Source organism: Microchirus variegatus (assembly GCF_963457635.1).
Source record: "Microchirus variegatus genome assembly, chromosome: 13".
Taxonomy (NCBI): Eukaryota; Metazoa; Chordata; class Actinopteri; order Pleuronectiformes; family Soleidae; genus Microchirus; species Microchirus variegatus.
In genome coordinates, this window is record NC_139814.1 from 14,332,519 (window position 1) to 14,353,006 (window position 20,488).

General features: G+C 42.4%; 1 protein-coding gene across 3 annotated transcripts; it reads left to right on the forward strand.

The window, feature by feature from the left end:
* The first annotated feature begins 8,893 nt into the window (after window positions 1-8,893).
* On the forward strand, window positions 8,894-19,955 carry arpp21 (cAMP-regulated phosphoprotein, 21). 3 transcript variants are annotated; one of them, XM_083899661.1, is made up of 20 exons: window positions 8,894-9,037; window positions 13,631-13,797; window positions 13,894-14,068; window positions 14,199-14,237; window positions 14,355-14,420; window positions 14,505-14,610; window positions 14,833-14,971; window positions 15,093-15,230; window positions 15,324-15,423; window positions 15,515-15,610; window positions 15,718-15,755; window positions 15,849-15,905; window positions 16,193-16,383; window positions 16,820-16,960; window positions 17,616-17,737; window positions 17,853-17,927; window positions 18,018-18,179; window positions 18,381-18,483; window positions 19,193-19,299; window positions 19,458-19,955. In XM_083899661.1, exons 3-20 carry the CDS (start codon window positions 13,898-13,900, stop codon window positions 19,617-19,619), a joined length of 2,013 nt encoding a protein of 670 aa, XP_083755787.1. In that variant the 5' UTR covers window positions 8,894-9,037; window positions 13,631-13,797; window positions 13,894-13,897; the 3' UTR covers window positions 19,620-19,955. The 3 variants fall into 3 exon arrangements, with proteins under 3 accessions (XP_083755787.1, XP_083755789.1, XP_083755788.1); XM_083899663.1 differs by having other exon boundaries at window positions 19,196-19,299; XM_083899662.1 differs by having other exon boundaries at window positions 13,897-14,068.
* The last annotated feature ends 533 nt before the right edge of the window (window positions 19,956-20,488 follow it).

Below are 20,488 nucleotides of genomic sequence, written 5' to 3' on the forward strand. Positions count from 1 at the left end.
GTAAAACAGTGTTTTTTGCATATTTAAATGCGGAATATCCAGCAAATTATCTTTATCTTCTATATTCATACTGACTTATAGCTAGCTTGATTTAAAGCAGGGACTGGACTTGATTTGCTTGATTCTTGCAAGAATTACTTCATACTTGCAGACTTGAAGGTTAAGACTTGTATGTGTGATTTACTCCCATCTAATGATATGATTATGATTATGATTATGATATGATATGACTGCTGAATAACACCACATTTTTCAAGGGCAAGGCTGTAGATACATTTATAAAACGGACCAGAACGACTTACAGTATGTTGCGCGTGTGTGTGTGTCTACCAGAAGTGAAAGTGAGTTTACCCTCTGCTGCCTCCCTGAGAAGAGGCCCCACTCTAATCCCAGTTCCTGTAACATCTTTAAACAGACATCGCTGCACATCAGCGAGGCCCTGGAAGTTGGAACTGATGTAACAGCATGACTCACGTATATAAACACACAGTCAGCTGTGCACTTTCTAATGAGGCGAGTTCAAACACACTGCCACAACAGTGGCGGTATTTCTGTGCCTGCGAAACGGGAAACGAGCGCCACCGAGTCTCTGTCCTGTGTGCACACACATGCCAAACATACTGACGGAACCAGCAGGTGTGTGTGTGTGTGTGTGTGTGTGTGTGTGTGTGTGTGTGTGTGTGTGTGTGTGTGTGTGTGTGTGTGTGTGTGTGTGTGTGTGTGTGTGCAAAATAGATCAGGTTTTAGATTATAACCACATCAGTGGATTACAAACTGTCACAAATTGGATTTTACTGTTGAAGCCAATGAAATATCAAATGACAAGGCTGTGTACAAGTCTTTCTCTCACACACACACACACACTTTCTCTTTGTTTGTGTGTGTGTGTGAGATAGAGTGACATGTACGCACACTTTCGGTGACGCACATCCTGAAAAGCCTGTGCTCAGTCATCGCTGTAGTTTGTGTTTGTATCACTGAGTGTTGATGGCATTTCGCCCGTGTAGGTTGTGCATGAACCGCATTTTTAACCACTCGCCTTCTATTTCAGATAACAAACATCGCAAAATGTCAAAGTCATTCCCAAGAATTACATTGCAGAATCGATTTGACACAATTAATTATTCAAAAATTATAATTCCTAATTCCTGCTGTGACCATACTTTGGGTGCTAATTGTGAGATTTATTCAAACGCAGTACAAGCAGTGAGTGCGACGAGAGTTGACACTCAGCGCTGTTTGAATAAACAATACACTTCTGGATGCACAGGATTAATGTTTAATGGCTCCAGGGAACAGATGAGAGGCTGCCGTGTCTTATCAAACTCTTCATCTGTCGTTTGACAAGAATCCTTCGAGGTGTAGTGCGTTGGTTAATTCATGAAGACATTTTGTGCGGCGTATTAGAAGGAAATCCTTGCTAATGATTAAGCAGTAAGAGAGGCTTTTGTTGTTTAACGGTGTTAAAATCAGCTCTGAGATTCCCCAGACCTATTAAAGCACAGTCTGGTTCGTTAACTACCTCAGAGAGTGTTGTTTAAAAAAAAAGATTCAGACCAATCATGTTCTATCTTGACAAAAAGGGTGAAGCCTTGAAGTCGGTTTGTCTCCTGCAGCCTACACTTATCACATATGAGAGAGTTATCGGGTTATAGCTTGTGCAATTCTGCCTTTGAATAATGAAGTCCATGAATGACTTTGAATTGAATGAGACCGGATTTAATGGAACAAAAATGAGTCTCATCAAATACTCAAATCTCTGCTCCCCTGTTCATTTTCTATATGATCTCGATTGCTTTCACAGTGATTAGTGGAGGTTGTTTACGAGGCATTACGACGTGTTTAAAAACAGGAGGGTACATTTCTGATAGAAAATCCACATTTCTCCTACATAAGCTTGGTGCAAAAGTTACAGTTATACAGTTATAATACGTGCACTGCACCAGTGTCCTTCAGCTGCGACAGCACATTAACAAGTCAAGGTTATGCAAATGATGAAATTCCATATATTGGCGTGAGAATTACAACACCCGCCTTCCTTCAGCCAGGACAAACCTTACTTTGCTCTCACACTCTTATTGAGCTGTGTGTGACCACGCTAATGGCACACATTCATTTTCATAATGATGTAGAATATAGATCTCAACACCAGGAGAACAAACCGCTTTTAAAAGACCTCAAATGAAGTTTAAATTATTAACTGGGCAAAGAGGATAAATGTCCTTGTGAGCCAAAGCAACAGCCTCACTATCTGTTTTTTTTTTTTTTGTGCCTGTTTAGTTTGCGATCTGTTTGGAAACATGCACCACTGACACACTATATAGGAGCGGGTCAAAATATCGATTTGGTGATATGTCGTCGTCCTTCCTCGTGCAATACGATAATCGATAAGCAAGGACGAATATTGATGTCTTAATAAACAAATGAAGGAGCTTTAAAGTAAACAGTCCCTGCCAGTTTCACTCACTGGGTTACGCTACTCGATGTCTCCTCATGGTGGCGCTGCTCAAATGAATGAGGGAAACTTGGGCAGAAGTTACCTGGCTGAGGTTAGAGGGAGTTTACAGCGGAGAAAGCTACGTTAAGAAACACTCTATCCACGTTCAATACAAAGACTTTATGCAGAATTAGCGAAATTCTGCACTTTTAGCTATTTGCGGACGTTGTGTTTTCTTCAGTTAGACAGATATTGTGATGTATATGATTGTCTCGCAATATATTGATTATCGCAGAATTGTTGTATTGCTGTATTATTGGTATTGTTGATTATTATTGTATCATGAGGTAACCTGTGATTCCCACCCCTAAAATATCAGGTCGTGATGGTAGGTCCTGTTTATTAACCATTTGGAAATCCTTGAATCTTTTTTGGTTTTTCATGATTTCAGTTTTGTTTCTAAATGTATGTTTTTAAAAACACACCACATAGCAAACCAGGGACCTAGCATTACTACAGCCTTTTGTAATGTGGAATGGGACTAAAGCAGAAGCCCAGAAGCTCAGCCACACATCAACAGTGGGTTTATCAGGCCGTGTCCCAATTCTGGTGGGGCTTTGACAAACAGACGTTCCAAAATACAATTCGGGCCGAAGCAGAAACTCAAAAGTCTTTATGACAACGTTATGTGAACAGAAAATAGTAACAGGATCTAAATTAAAAATCGATACAGGTAGAGCGGGGAATCGAAAAAAACAACACGTTCTTACACAGGTCGTTCGTTTACAGCATCGTTTACAGCACAGCATCACTTTCTATACAGCACTGAATGTCATTTCCTTTAACCCTTTAAGGTACTACTCAACTATTTGGTCGACCACACATTAAAGGGACACTGTGTAGTATTTATGGGTTTATATAACCCAAAATCCACTTTTTTATACATATTATGTGCTCCTGCATTGTCTAGTCGCTGTATAAAAGTTTTTGTTTCATTTTCGTAGTGTTTCAAAAAGTCATGTAAAATAACATGGTCGCGGGCCGCGGTTGCATAGCCACTGTTAGCAGCGAGACGCCATGTTTCTACCGGAGCCTGTAAGGACAAACGCGAGAGAACAAATCAAGCGTCGCTTTACTTGTAGCGGAAGTCCCGCCTCCTCTCTCTCATCTGCTACGGCCGCGGTAGCTCGCCCTTTCCCTCGCCTCATGAACCTCATCTGCTGACACGGAGAAAGACGACGAGGACGACATTTGACAGGCTGCGGACACCGTAGCACACAGGGAAGGGAGGGGGTGAGCAGAGGAGCAGTTCTTTGTTGTTAATTTCAACCTCTCCTCTAGATGGCACTATAAACTACTTACTTCACCTTTAAGTCACTATATCTCATTGAAAAATGCATCAAGCTGAACTCAACCTGAATGAGCCATCTCTACCATTTGGTGTAGTTGTGCAATGCAAAAAAAATTAAATCTAGATGGCGCTGCGTCTGTGAGCAGTTTGCCTTTACAGCATTCCTGTAAAACAGCAAGTGACACAACGAAAATGCACTCGTCCTTCGATGACGCATATCGGCGGGACTTTAGAAGTTGGGACTATTTTGTTGACATATTATCGTTTCAGAGGAGTTGTTGTACAGAATTATGTCACTTAATTCAACAAAAAATAAGTCTTATAAGGGTCAAATGTTGTTTTTCAAAACATGCTCTACCAAACAGTTGATTTGATCATTTTATGGTAAAGGTAGAGAGGCTAGTTAATGTTGGTAAAATTGATAAATTTATTGATCAAGAAATTGCATTTAATGTGACTTCTCTGAATGTTGTACTAACTATGAACAGACGTCTCAACCGTTTGGTAGAGGACAGTATCCGAAATATTGTAGGGTCTGATTAAAACAAATATGTATTGATTGTCGTTATTGTTATCATAAGTGAATAAAAAATGCAAATAAATAGTTTTTCCTTTTCCTGGGACACTGTCCTGTATAGATACAGTAGGGAACTTCATAACAGCACCCTTTTTGAGTTGAAGAATCAAATACATATGCACCAAAATCCTCATGGGTTCGGATAAAACTGTTCTCACTAAGGCTACATTCAGATGAGATTCAGAACTGAAGTGATTTGAACATTACTGACTGTTCATAAGGCAGACGTGCACATAAATACCTTTGTGCAAGTGTCATTAACGACAGATATTTGTGAGAACCCTCGGTGTTGAAGTGAGGGACACATAAGGTAAGATGTACTTTTATCGATCTCCCACGGGGGGGGGAATTCAGAAATGGAAACTATCGCAACGAATTTGTGAGTGAGCTGTAACTCTAGAGGACAACACTCCCCTCCATTGTTGTTTGATTTTGCAGTGCTGCTGGTGCAGGTCGATAACAGCAACACTCAGTGCATAGTTACAGACAAACAGGAGCGCCGATTCCAATGTGATGGTTTTTATTCCTGTCACATGACCTCACAGCAGATACGCCGCACGTCTGTGTATATAAATCTGATTAGAAAATCAGATTTAAGTCACATTAATGGAAAAGTGTTATGGCTTCATGTTCTGTGTCTTATTTTGTCGAGTTCCTGTTTCCTGTTTTCTCGTGCAGTTGTCTCTAGCTTTGTGTTTTGGCCGGTCGGCTGGGCGGAGTCACACACCTGCAAACCATCATCCCATCACCTGCTGCTCTATATACTCTGGTTTTCCCATTCACTCCTCACCAGTGTGTCATGTCTCCACACGCTGCATCATGACTTCCTCAGTAATTCACTTAATCTCGATATCAACAACTAGTATTTGTTATTTTGTTACTTTTCCCATGGATTAATTGCTCAGTCTCCTGCCAGCAAATAAATAAATAAATCCTTTCTTACCTTTTTTTTTTTTTTGTCAAGAAGCAAGTTTGACTTCTGTTTATTTTGGGTTCAGTTTGTCTTTTTATATTTTATGAACGCCACAGAAAAGATTGGGTATGAGTAATGTCAGTCTGCTTATGTGAATGTCACCAATGCCCAGAAATATATAGACTTTAGGACAGACATGTCCAAAGTCCTACCCCATGAGATGTTGTTCAGTTTTATATTGTATTATTTATATCGTGAAAAGGACATCACATGTCATCTTCATTAGATGATAAGGAGTTGTGTGAGAGTTCTGAAAGGTCTGAAGGGACCATTGTCACCCAGAAATCTTCAGTTTGGACACCCCTGGTTTAGGATGATATAGTGTCCGCACAACACTGTAAAAATCAAAATCAGATCTGAATTACATCAAGAGAAGAAAGCAATTCTAAGTCACTTTGGCTTGGTAATAATGTGAATGCATCTGAGATGATGAGACACAGGTGTGAGTCATCATGGCAGCTAAAGGTGAAGCAGAGAAAACACACATGAGGAGGAACTACTGAGTAAAACAGAGCAGGCGACGTCATAAGAGTAATATAAGTCCAATCAGAAGAACCTGAATGTCCAAAAGTAACTTAAAAATCAAACCAAAGCAACACTAACAGCAATGTCCAAAGTGAAAGTCTGAAGAGCAGACTGCCCTCAGAGTTTGAATCATTACGCTTGTCTGTAGTCGTCTGGGCTTGTGCAATGTCACCAAACTTGGACATTAATGACCTCAGTCGTTCTGAAAATGCTATCATGATATATAAAGCTTGGAAAACATTTAATGAGATGTCAGCCGTGGAACAAGATACCTTATTACTCTGGGAGGGGGGGGGGGGAGTCTGTTGTGTCGTAACCATAGTTGGTGACTCAGATTTGGACGGATTGTGTGGTGGGTGTAAACATACAGTACATGGTGACAAAGGCCTGGGCTGCAGCTATATTTGAACACTGTGCTCTTGTCCCACAAATGCACACTAATACAGATCATGTCATGACATTTTTTAGTTTTTTTTTTTTTTTTTAGTTTGGACTTGTCCGAATATTTCGACCTGGCAATTTGCTCCTAAAACATCTGGACCATAATGTGAAGAGAGTTTAGTTTTGACAATATGAATGAACATGAATAGCTTTATTAATTAGACTGGGGACAAGTCATTTGAACTCATACACTATAAAAACACAGAGATGCAAGGGAGTTAAACGGGGAATATATAATTAATGACAATAAAAAGGTTGATAATAATCAGGCAAGGCTACTGGATTATATTCTCAGGAGATATTACACCTTTTTTTTTTATTCTCTACAGTTGATGAAAAATAATTTGATGTTTTTGTTGTAAGTCACTCGACAAAGCCTCCCCGCCAAGAACTGCTGCTCACTGGATATTTTCTCATTTTCAGACCATTTTTCTGTAAACCCTTTATAGATGTTTTTTTTTTTTGTTTTTTTTTGCAGAAATCCCAGTAGATCAGCAATTTATGAAATACTCAGAGCAGTCAGTCTTGCACCAACGACCATGCCTTGTTCAAAGTCACTAAAATCAAATCTTTCTGATGCTCAGTTTCAGCTCTGAGAGCAGGTTGTCTTGACCGCGTCTACATGAATTACATGCACCCAATTACTGCCACACTATATATATATAAAGTTATATGGTGTTGGTTAATTTGTGGTGACTTATTGTGACCATGTTATCGTTCCTTTATTTTATTATAGTTGTAAAATCAGTACAATAAAACACTCCATTACCAGTAAATATATTGCTGCATTTGAAAACATAAGGGCAGGTAAACTTACATGAGTGGTTTTAATAATAATGTAACATTTAAAGGCGCCATATGTAAGAATGTGGCCAAAAACGGTTACTACACTCAAATTCAAAATACCTGTGGTTGCTCGGCAGCTGAGACGCTACAGACTGCAGTGATTGGTAGACGGCGGTAGGTGGCGCCACATGCAAAAACATGATTTGCAGTCTGCAAAATATTTTATTTAATGCAAATATTTTGTCTGTACTGTTGTTGTTGGTGACTTCAGTTTGTTATATGAACATTATTCCTGAGTCTCTGTGACATATTAGGAGGATTTTACGGCCAGTTGCTTTGGATTTATTACATAATGCACCTTTAATGTACATAATGTAACTCTACTAATGCATAAAATAGCCCAGTGTTACTCCACTGATATTATTGTGACCGTGTAGGCAGCATGGCGCTTTAGCTATAGTCGAATGTGCTTATTTTAACCACTTCATACACCGATGTGTTGTTAACGGCGGTGCAGCTCAGTGCGTCAGGGGTTGTGTGTGTGTGTGTAAAACCTTAGTGAGTAAATAAATCCAGATGAGTGAATAGAGAAATACTCTATGAATGATAATGGACTACAGAGGTGAACAGGCCTGATCTACACAGGTGCTGCAGCCTCAGCAGCCCTGAACTGTACAATCTGACCATCGCAAGCAAACACAGCAACACAAAGACAAATAAAATGACCACGAAGAGACACAGACAAAATATGCTCAGAACATGGATGTGCATGTACTCTTTATTGTGTTAAATGTCGTCTCCTGTACTCCCACCACTGTGGGGGAAAAAGTGGGTTTTATAAAGACACGGGAGACTTTTTTTTTTTTTTTTTTTCGTGTCCTCTAATGTGTTCACGTCAGTTACTGCAGTAATTACAGGGGGAAAGAGACCAAGACACAGAGGAAGAGACGGAGATAATACAAGAGATAGAGACTTGTACAGTTCAGCAGAGAGAGAATCAGGACACACACACACACACACACACACACACACTGAGAGAGATTCATTTTATATGCACACCATGTGTTTTACAGTTTCCTGCAATTATCCTGTACAATAGTCCGACATGGTCATATCTGTATATCCGAGTGTACACGGTTACTTATTTAGATTTCCTCTTTAAAACAGACACATTTTTTTTATTCCTGCAGCATTTTTCATACATTATTTTTGTTGTCATGCCATATCTTGTTTTCATTTTTGTCCTTACACACACAATGTTGTATTTTTACACTGGCTCTGGCAATGGAAATGTATGTTTCCCATGCCAATAAAGACCTTTTGAAATTGAAATTGAATTGAGAGAGAAAGAGAGAGAGAGAGAGAGAGAGAGAGAGAGAGAGAGAGAGAGAGAGAGACGGAAAGAGGGAACGCACAAAAGAGACAGAGAGACAGGGATGGAGAGGGGGAAAAAAAGACAAGACAGAGGAGAGAGACAAGGACAGAGAGAATGGTAGAGAGACATACAGTAGATACAGGAGAGAGAGAGAGAGACAGGGACAATACAGAGACACACAGTTACAGTGGAGAGAGACAGACAGTACAAGAGAGCGAGACAGGACACGGGGAGATAAGTGGGCAGGTTCTGGATCTCGTGCATTCCTCGCGCGCACGTGTGTGTGTGTGTGTGTGGGCGCGTGGCTCAGGGTTCAGAACTGTGGACACGCCTCCTCCTCCTCTCCGCCCCCGCCCCCCCTCCCCCTCTCTCCCCCTGTACTCACCCCCGCCGCCCCGCTCCTCCTGCTCAGACACAGACAGGCAAAAGGCGGAGGAGGAGCCGCGGAGACCCACAGTGAACACCGAACAGACGCCGGGTGAATGTAGCAGCAGTCCGTGGGTCTGTAGAGAAGCGATCGCCGGCGCAAGTCCACAGAGGGAGAGAGAGGGAGAGACTTCATCAAGCTCACGGTAAGAAACGCTGACTCTCGCCGCTAGCTACACCTGCTAAATTAGCACGAGTAACCGTTACTCACATCTTTTTCCGCCTTCTTTTTGTCTATTGGTGGTGTTCTTCTTCTTTTTTTTTCTTCTTTTTTTTTACATCAAATACGTCTTTTTTGTGTATGAAGTCATCCAAGAACGATGTTTTCTTTATGTTTTTAAATGTGCGTGTAATGAGTCAGAAAGTGCGGTGAAAAGGGCTAAATGAGGAGCTTTAACGAGCTAACTGTGCGCCCCGCAGCGCTGCCGCTGTCACTGTCTTCTCCCCCCGGAGACACCGCTGAATGAATTATACTTTTAATAATCTCAGATTTTAATTTATACGTGAATGATAGGATCTAGTAGTTTTAATGGGAATTCAGCAACGCGTCGCCTGTCTTTCTATATCTAGTTATTTGTGGGGGTTTTAAAAGTAGAAAATGTGACTTTAAAGTGACAGATTTGACTGTGTTTTTTTGTCATAATATTGAAGAGTGTGAGCACATAATATAAACAGATAAACCCACTCCTCCGCTGTGTTTCTGCCGCTGTGTTTCCTCCGTCCTCCGCTCCGCACACGCAGCTGACAGCACGGTGAAGTCCCGGAGCAGGAGGTCCGCTCCCCGGCCGTCAGGTGTAAAAATAGTCCGGTGTTTGAGCTCTGGCTGGGTCACTGTAATGCGACACAAACATTTTTATCTTTGTGAGGACTCCAGGCATTTTCTCGAACCAATAATGTGACCAAAATAATTGCATTAATTGCACGATGTCATTGCGGTAATTGTGATATATATATATATAATTAGATAAGTAAATGTGCAGGGTCGTCTTTCCTTACATCCGTTTGATTTATGTCTGTTGTTACTAAAACCATTTTTTTTTTTTTTTTAAACAAAAAACTAATTGTCTAATTGTTTGAAAAACATTTGTTTAAAACAAGTAAATAGAAACAAAAATAAAAATACTTATATTTTGCTGTACTTTCTAATGTAGAAACATCGGAATCTTTAATATAATATTTATGGAATTAGCAGAAAGATGCAGGCTCCCCCTTGTGGTGCTTCAAAAATAAATTACTAGGACTGTATGTTGGCAGTATTTCTATTTATGAAAATGATGCTGTCCATTCACAATTACGATAATAAAACTTGAAATTTATCACAATGTGCAAAAACATGGCATATTTTCTCCCTAACGTTGACTTAGACTTTTACCCTTAAACCAAGTCTTCATTCTCAGAACTGTTTTAGAAATTGTGAGGATTAGGAACGGGATGAATATACGATATAAACGTACATCACGATTCAAAGCAATACGTTGACGTTCATCCATATTTGTGCACAAATTGATGAAGCTTACAGATATGGACCAATGGTTATGGTAAATATAAGAAGAAATGTTCATCATCATCATCGTCCCACGTCTAAAAAAAAGGGACTGGTCAAAATGTCTCAGAAAGACACACACACACACACAGTCAGACATGGCTTCCACCTGCTCTCTGCATTCTGCCCCCCAATAACAGAAGTGTAGAGCGTCGTTATTGGCTGGTCCCGTTATGTAGGTTAACAGGATGCCACAAACGTGTGCATGAAGATGACACCTGTTCGTCATCGTCCATTTAAACGTCTGAGAGCAGCTTCAACATCTGAATGACATCAGTTTTTTTCTAATTGACTTAAGAAGACTACTTCTGTGTGAAGTATTCCTTTAAGACTATCATTTAGTTCCCCCCCCCCCCCCCCCTCGTCTTGGGTTTGAGTTCAGCTGCAGAGGAGCACAGCTGTCGCACCCACAAGTGACTTTGGTTATGAAGCTGCTGTGGCTGCCCAGGTGCTGCTGTGCTGATGACTCAAAGGACAATGTAACCTAAATTTCAAGAGTAGCCTACTTTCTCCTCTCTGTTCTTTGCTTATCTTAAAGTGGAGGGTGAATCAGTTCATGACCTGTTTTATTTGACTTTAATACGCAGCAGCAAGAAGATAAAAACAGAACCTGCCACCCCCCCCCCCAAAAAAATACAGCTGCAAATATAAACCCCCCCAAAATGTAAGTAAATAAAAAAAAGTAGCACAATTAGAGCCTTGGGGGCAAAGCCTGTGCACGTTATTGATTTTTTTAAAAAGTGTTGAAGGATCCCAGTAAAAATCCTCGATTATTATTTCAACCCAGAGAGACCTGCTCTTTCGGTTTTCAGTCTCTTGCTGAATCATCTCATAATGAGCTCCGTTCTGAGGGAGAGAAAACAGAAAGTCCCGTTTTAAATTCAGCTGCAACCGTAGAGACAAAACACAAACAGCAGCCTCTGTGGCTGCAGGCAATACTGTTTTCTCGTTCTTGTATAGGTTTTCTTGTACTGGGAAGATGCTCACTAAAAGAAAAGAAAGTATGGCAGATAAATCTCTACATGTGGAGAGGGGATCCGAAAATGAACACAACAGCCCAGTGCACAGTGGTTAAACAATGAACACATTGATCATCATCGTTCTGGTATTCAGACATAGCTATTTCAGTGGCCTTCAGTATGAACTGCATGGTACTGGCTTTAAGGACTTCATTTAACGTGTTTCAGCTGACAATGGTCATCTAAAGTAGCTTTTGGAGGTTTTCCCATTGGCTGTCTGCGCCCGTGTAGATGAGCCAGGCAGCTTTTGGCCGGAGAAGAAAGGTGTCCTGGTGAGTAAGTGGCTCAGAGGCTGAAGGCTTTGGGGAGAGCAGCAGATGGATGATGATGTAGCGGGTACTGGCGCTCCCTGCCTCCCCGCCGCCATCCGTCACACGCTAATGATCGTGTCACACCTTCTCCCAGGGCGGCAGGCCGCTTCTGCAGCGCTCAGCTCAAAAACTGGTAGCTCCACTCAGATCCTGTCTTCACGGCTGTTGGCTGAAAAGCCCGGAGACAGACTGTGCTGCAAGCCTCTCTTTCACCAATTCCTCACTTTTCCCTCCATCGCCTTCCTTCACCCCTCCTCACCTTTTGAGTCCCCGCAGACTGTTTGTTCATCTCTCTTCATCCCTGCTTCCTTCACCCCCCCATTAATCTTGTTTTGTCCGCCGTGTATCTGCTCCGTGTCGTTTCTTTTCCGTCTCTGTCTTCTTATGCAGTGATTCCAATTCTTCTCCTCTGATTGCTGCAGAGACGCAGCTCAATACCAGAGTTGATTTTGATTGTAATGATAATTCATATTCTTTTCTCACCTGCTCCGCCTCCTCTGCCTGAGGTCAGCTAGAGTGCAGCACAAGTTCAGCTGATCCCTTTTGTTAAAAGACACCTCAATAAGAGGCTGTCAACAGCACATTAGGGAGCTTCGCAAGTTATTACGTCCTTTTGACTGTTTCCGTGTCTTGTATCTGTTCCCTGGGCTGCAGTAGACCAACAGATACAGAGATACAGATCACTGCAGCATCCTGCTCACACAAACAACACAGCCAACGTTAATGAGTATTCTAATCATCCATTAATTCACTGATCATATTTTGTCTTGTCAGAGTAGAACAAATGCATCTGTTACAATTTACGCAGCCCTTACGTGGCTTTTTTTTACAGGCAAAATATTAGATTCTATGTTTATTGTCATACATAATAGAAAAAATACAAAGAAACTGGAACAGTACATAGTACACATCCTCAAAACTCTGAGTCATCAATCACTTGACTCGTTTCATTGGAATATCTTCATTGGAATTAATTTAAAATCACTCAGTGTCAAATAAAAATTAATGTTTGTTTTGTACCCGTCTTTGCAGTGATGCATAACCTGGCATAAATGTTTAAAAGCAACACGTGAAAAGATTTTTAGATACCTCTCTTTCCATTGTACTTGTACTGTAAAACTCACCGTTTTAGTGAGGAGGTATCAGATGTAAACACCACTTTGGTTGCACATTTAAAAAATGCTTTTTTATCTCTAGTAGGGTGTTAAATAACCATGTTATGGGACTCTGCATCCTCTAAGCTCGTTATTCTGTCCCAGGTGTTACAGGAATAAGTGTCCCCTTGAGCTCTGAGTTACAGCGGAATGTGTCCCCGATGGATGTGTTTGGGAAAGATGGTGGAATGCGTCTGTGTGTGTGTGTCTGTCTGTCTTTCTTTTTGGCCGCGGTAATATTCTCATCACAGGCTTTACAGAACTCAGCTTGGCATTCTGGGAATATCTGTGCTGCCGGGTCGGATGATACCATCCACAGCTGCTGTTTCTAAGAAAAGCTTGAGGACACACTCAAGCATGTGCGCGCACACACACAGACACACACACATGACATGTGTTTACATTGGTATCACTCATGTTAATACACAAGCAGGAACAGGCCTTTATATCACTGTCATAGATACATAAGCTCACTTGTATTGCACACTTAAAGCAGCAGTTGAGAGTCAAACCTCATGCTGGGATAGAGGTTAACACACACACACAACATTAGCTGAACTACATTACAGCAGCTATGCTTTGGTAACTGCTTGATGTGTCTGTGTGTGTGTGTGTGTGTGTGTGTGTGTGAGAGAGACGAAGAGTGGTGTTGCTGTTGTACAATGACCACTTACACTGTTTTCTCTCCTCCTGTGTTTTTCATACTCTTCAGGCTTTTATCCCACATTGACCAGTGAAGAGCCGGCTCACAGACGAACACTATAGAGCAGGAGCACAGGCGCAGAGAGGATAATTGCATTTCTGGCTGCCCCGTGGGAACATGGGATATATGACCTCATCATTTACCTGTGAGGCTCTCCAGTAAACAACTCCAGATAGGTTCGAAAAACACTCAAACACACGGCAGGCAAAGGCATTTTACATAGCAAAATCTTAAAAAAAAAAAATCATACTCAGTGTTTTGTGTCGTTTTAGAAGAATGACCGAAGCTGCCGCGGAAAGCACAGATGTCCTCCTAAAACCCTGCGGTGTGACATCGTGTGACGTCGTCAGCTGCGCCTCCCCTACACCATGTCTGCCCCTCTGCGATCAGGAGGAGGAGGAGAAAGAAGAGGAGGGTCTCCATGACAATAAGAAGTTGGAGCAGCAAGTAAGAGACACTAACCCTACCTCCTGTGTTAAGCACCACATTAATAATACACCCCCGGCAAAATTATGCGCCCTCCCCCCCTTCCTGCCTCACGCGCTCACGCCTTGACAAATTGTGTTCTCACTCGCAGAAACACTGTAACCAGGTGCAACCAAAGAAAAAAGTTAAGGTAAGCTGAAAAAAACTCTGCCGCACATTATTCATTCTTACTGCAATATCGATTGCATTACAGTCTATGAATATGTAATATTCCTTCTGTGTGTGTGTGTGTGTGTGTGCGTTTTAGGCTAAAGGAAAGTTAATGCGATGTAAGGCCGTCTGTGAAGAGTCCTCACCATATGAAGAAATCCAGGTACACACACACATCATCCTCCTCCTCTTCTTCCTCCTCCTCTTCATCATCACACTCAAATGACATTGTATTTTCCTCCAACAGGCGTCTCCAGACGCAAACTTCTCATCTGGCTGCCACGACAATGAGAGGACATCATGTAAGGAAGAAGAGCAGGGGAAGAGCCCAGATCCAAAGAAACTGTCCAGAGGTGTGTGTGTGTGTGTGTGTGTGTGTGTGTGTGTGTGTGTGTGTGTGTGTGTGTGTGTGTGTGTGTGTGTGTGTCCAAAAACAGAAGAGAGCAAATAAAATGTAATAAAAAAGAAATGCTGCTACTATTTAGATGCACACTAGTTCTCCCGGGGTGTTTTGATATTGCAGTTTTATTTTATTTTATTGTCTTGTAACACATCCTTGCCTGTGTTTCTCTCAGAGTCCAGCATGGAGTACACGGACTCCACTGGCATAGACCTGCACCAGTTTATTGTCGACACCCTCAACAGTAACCCCAGAGACCGTATGATGCTGCTGAAACTGGAGCAGGACATGACTGACTTCATCACCAGCAATAGGTATGTGTGTGTGTGTGTGTTATAACCATGTTATGTTACCTCTGTCTCTTTCTAATTTCTATTTCCTCTCTTCCATCCCGCGTTGTCCTTCTCGTGTCTTTCCCTCCCCATTTGCCCTCAGCGCCTTTAAGAAGTTCCCTCACATGTCATCCTACCACCGCATGCTGGTCCACCGGGTGGCGGCCTACTTTGGCATGGAGCACAATGTAGACCACACAGGCAAGTCTGTCATCATCAACCGGACCAGCAGCACACGCATGTAAGCATGCATCATGTCTCTGAGCCAGTATGTGCCTGGAAATCCTCGCCCTTTTTAGTTTGAATTAACAGTGGTTGTTTTTTGTCTTCTAAGACCGGAGCAGCATTTTTTGGACAAGGTGCTGAAGGACAAGACGGATGACATAAACTGCTGGAAATATATTTTAAAGAGAGACAACAGCTCAGAAGACCAGGTTCGTCTCAGGAAACGTCCTTGTGTATGTTTTTACGGCTGTTGTGTTCATCAGCTATTTTGACTATCTGCTCTTGTTTGGCGCTTTACAGACCAGGAATCATCCCTTTCGTGAGAAGAAAAGCAAATCAGTGGAGGAGAGGGAGGAAGAGTACCAAAAAGCACGAGACCGAATCTTTAACCAAGAGGTGAGACAGGGAGACAGAGGACGACGTGCAGTGCTGACACACAGACAGAGGACACTCACTCATTTATTTCTTCTTTTCTCTCTTTTTTTTTTTTTTTTTTTTTGCAGCCTATCTGCACCCAGGAGAACATCCAGGCAGAAATCAGGTAACCTTGCCTGCAGTGGGTTTACTCCATGCACCTTTTTTGAACTTATTATATTTAGATGAGGACATTAATGTGTGTGTTTGCTGTGTGCAGGGCTGTGGAGGAGTACAATCCATATGCTGAAACCCAGCGAAGAAGACTGCTCTTCAGGTAAAGCTTTGTCTGCACATAATGTGTAGCCATTCATCATCTTAATCTGATCAGCCTGACTGACACAGACCTTGTGTCAGAGTCTGCAGCAGAAACAGAGAGAGGACCTTGGTGTGTGTGTGTGTGTGTGTGTGGTGTTGTGAGTCTTTATAGATCATTTACGCCAACGAAACGTTGCCTAAAACCTTCTGCGCTTCACTGCGCGCGGCTTATTAGCCGTTGTGGAACCACATTAGTCGGGCAATCTTGTAAATGACGAAGGATAACTCTCTGGATGTGCCTCACAGGAGGAGCCGCGACAGCTCGGGCTCCAGTTGGACAGGCAGCAGCAAGCAGAGCAGCACCGAGATCGACTGTCGCCATAGCAACGACCCCCAACCTTGGAGCAGCACAGACTCCGACTCCTCCTTCCAGTGGACGAGTCCCGCCCCCGTACCACACCAGCCTGCCAGCCACAGCTGGGAACCACGAGGTTCAGGTGCGTCTTCGCGGAATCCCATTTTGCAACTTTTCAAACGCATCTCATGTCGCACCTTTGATGTGCAAACTCCGTCGACGAGGGTGAGATACTTCACTCCTCCGTACCTGTGTGCCAGGAAAACTTATTCCCAGACTTCATCACCACATCACACTTGTTTTACTCGGTAGCGTCTAATTAACAAAAACCAGTGGAAGTGCTTCTGGTGTGAAAATGGAACCCAATCTACGAACGCTCACACCAGAACTGCAAATTTTCACACGACACCTCCAGACGTTCTCGCATATTCAGGAGGAAAAGATACATCATCACTCAGTATGTTTGTTAGCACAGGGACGTGGAGTGTGTCATGTGAAGCGAATTTGTTATGTAGCGCGATAATTAAGCTTTCTCTACTCATCTGTACTTATCACGTGTCTCTCTCTCTCTCTCTCAGGCTCCATCTCTCTGTTCAGACTGCCAGCTACTTGTCCTCTCCCCTCCTCTCCTCCCATAAGAGAAGAGCCGGCTCACAGCTCTGCCTACATCGTGGAGAATGGGATCCCACCTGGAAGCATATTGGTCAACCCACATACTGGTACGTAACACACACTTACACACACACACTAGCTTTGTTGGCTTTGCTGATGCATTTGGTACGAAATTATGTGGTTGGAAGTTACATTAGCAAGTTTAAACTCGTACAACATGTGCATGTAATGCTTTACAGCAGCCATTTTTGACTTTATTTAGGGTTTGAATCCAGGTGTAAGAAAGCTACGATCGTGCTTGGAATTCTTTTTCCTTCTATTATTTTAACACTGCTTGCCATTTGCCTGTATTTATTTTCTTATATTCTAATAAAGACAATGACAGATAACTATATATATATATAGTCATTATAGCAATGCTGAACCAACACGTTAGCAACGGTAGCCCAAGATTTTTTGGGATTTTTACGCACAATTATTTCTAAGGTTATTTCTAAAGAGAGAAAAATATGGCAGTTTTCTGGTGGATGTCAGAAGTCAGAGGAGAATGACCAGACTTTTACCGAAAGATAGAAAGGCAGCAGTATCTCAAATAACCAAGGTATGCACAACTTGTCGATCCTTGAAGCGCAGGAGCTACAGCAGCAGAGGACCACGCTGGACACTTTATTAGATACACATAATAAATAAAGAAGTGGCCGTACATTGCATACCAGTGAGTTTTCTGTACACACTTAACAATCAACCCTTGGAACCTCGCAGGGCAACCTTTCCTGAACCCCGACGGATCCCCTGCTGTGTATATCCCTCCAGAGAGTCAGCAGCCAATCAGGAGCCAGACTCAGCCTCAAAGTGCTCCACCTCAGCAGCAGCAGCAGCAGCAGGTAGCGCACGCACAGCAGGACATGTTCGACATGCAGGATGTGTTCACACGTGTAAAGCCACACATTGTCAGTGTTTGTGTCTTTATCTCCGTGTGTGTGTGTGTGTCTCTCTCAGGTGCTTCAGTACTCATCTGTCTCTTACACAGCGCCACAGATGTTGCCTGTCACTCCCACGCAGCCATACTCCACAGTATGTACCGCTGCTCAGTCAGACAACAGCTCAACCATACGCGTTTGTGTGTGTGTGTTTACCGTCATCCGTGTGCGTCTTGATCTACAGATTGAAGACCTCTCGTCGCAGTTTGCTCATGTGTCAATGAGCTGCCAGTCAACGGGTGAAGCCCCGCCTCTGTACCCTCCCAGTCAGGGTTACATCTATGCAGCCCCTCCTCCGCCTCCTCCTCCTCCCAACCCGCCCAGCTACTGCCAGCCCTCACCTCAGGTAGGAAGACACATCTTTCACTTCTTTGCTGACTCCTAACACTGTGACTGATGTGCAGCATTAAATGTTGACATTTTATCACGGCAGCATTGATTTGGCATATTTTTGACACCAGAATGCTGCTCCATTAAAGAAGAATTTAATGCTAGGAGGGGGAAAAAAAAGTAGTAGTTAAATGTAATATATTTTCCTGTACTGTAGGTGCCTGTGTATTACTTTGGCCAGTACCCTACCTCAGCTCAGCATGGATGCAGGCCCGTCTCACCGAGCCAGCACGTCCACAGCCAAGTAGCACAACCAACAGGTACAATACTTCCTACCTGTGTGTTTATGAGTGTGTGTGTGTGTGTCTGTGTGTGGGAACAGCTGTGGCAGTAGAGGAGGGGGCCGTTACACTGTCGGAGATGTAGTTTGAGGGTCTCACAGTGAACCGGTCTCTTTTCCTGCTGCTTCTTGTCAGCGCGCATTTCAGCACGGTCGCGTGTGAATGCATCTGAAACATGACGAAAAACAAACAGGAGGCACCAGAGGCTGAAATTATACACGGCTCGGGGAGAAAAAAAACAATGGCGCCGGAGCAGATGCATAAAATTCTATTAACAACAATGCATGAATAATTAAACGAAGAAGTGAATCTGTTTTTTTTTTTTTGTTGTTGTTGTTGTTCTGATTAATTGTTGCCAATAAAGATCTGTGACCACATAAATCTACTGCTTATAAACAAACCGGAACAATTCTGCATTGTTTTAAGACAGTTGTTTAAATGAAATGATAATTTTAAAAAAGTGAGAGAAGGAAATTACCTAAGCAATCACTGAGTCACAAAGTAATGAATAAAGGTGTAATAGAGATTATAGAATTGACCCTAAAAGTCAGAGCTTACAATAATGTGATGTTTTTCCAGTGTTTTATAGAAGCTCCACATAGTTCCTCTTAATACATTCTTAAATAGTTGTGTTATTGTTTTTTTTTTTTGTTCATATAACCTCATATATACATGTGTGTGTGTGCAGCAGGTTATGCTCCTACCATTGGAGTGCAGCAATCTTCCCACACTCAGGCCCCGGCTGCGCTGGGGACGTACTCACCGATGGCCTCTCATCAATGTAGCATGGTTCAGGTAAACACAGAGCACCCAAAGGTCTCATTATGCGCCAGAGTGTAACAATCGCAGCTCCCCCTTCCGAAAAAAAGAAGCGTTTCACACTTGTGCAAAGTGCTTGTGGCAGCAAATCCTGCTCTCCCCCAACTTTCTCTCCTGTCTCTTGTCTTCTTCAGGGAGGAGTTTCAGTGCCCTATCCGCCAAGTAAATTTGTGCCTGGTGTCGGTGGTGGGGAGGTGGGTTACTGCTGCGTGGCGCCCCCACCATCCCATCACAGCAGCTGCCATCCTCCCAGCTGCAGCAGCCTCAGCGCGCCGGCTTGGAACGCACAGTACTGATGTTGATGATGAAGCCTCGGTGGAAGGGAGCGATTGTTACTCTGGTTCCTACGTGAACTCACTGCACACACTTAACATGAACACCTTTCCACCCCCCCCCCCCCCCCCTTCCTCTCTCATCCACCCCCACCTTCTTCCTGACAATGCTCACACACACACACACACACACTCACTCACATACATAAATGTACCACTGTACCAAAGCTTAATAGTATATATCAGAGCTGCTGTCTTGAATGCATTATTTATATACATAAATGGAGTTTTATAATTATTATATTAAATTATATATTGTGTTTTAAGGAAATGCACTGTGTGAAGAGAATAAAGTGCTATGGCTGGACTCATGGTGTCACATTTCTGTCTCATCCTGACTCTATCTACCCATTATGTTAACACTGGTGCATTATTTAAGCACATGCTCTCCATACTTAACATTAAAAAGACACACGTGTGTGTTACTGAGTTTATGAATCTCATCATGTTTTATATCTGAATAACAAGGCATTAAATATAATGTATTGATAATGTTTGATTGTTATAGGCTTTTTAGTTTTGGGGCTTTTATTGCGAGACCGTCACACTAAAAAGAGTTGGCGACAAGGAACAGATGACGTTCTGCCTTTTGTATTTCAAGTCAGCGCCACATCTGTTAGAAATTATATAAATAGCAAAGAACATTTGCAGTTACTATACCCTATAAAACTAGTGAAGAACATCCATCTTAGAGCTTCAGTGCCCCCTCCTGCTTCAACAGCCTCTCTGCACCGTCCTCATGTGGGCGTAAAGAATTTTAGATTTATATTAAAGTCGTTCTGACGTTATATATGTATTTAAATATTATTATTATAATAATATATAATGATATG

What these genes read in the sequence shown, in the direction of transcription:
- arpp21 (XM_083899661.1), top strand. Translation starts at nt 13,898, where the DNA reads ATGACCGAAGCTGCCGCGGAAAGCACAGATGTCCTCCTAAAACCCTGC. An exon ending in AACATCCAGGCAGAAATCAG is followed by an intron (nt 15,756 to 15,848) that starts GTAACCTTGCCT and finishes TGCTGTGTGCAG; the next exon opens with GGCTGTGGAGGAGTACAATC. An exon ending in ATTGGTCAACCCACATACTG is followed by an intron (nt 16,961 to 17,615) that starts GTACGTAACACA and finishes GGAACCTCGCAG; the next exon opens with GGCAACCTTTCCTGAACCCC.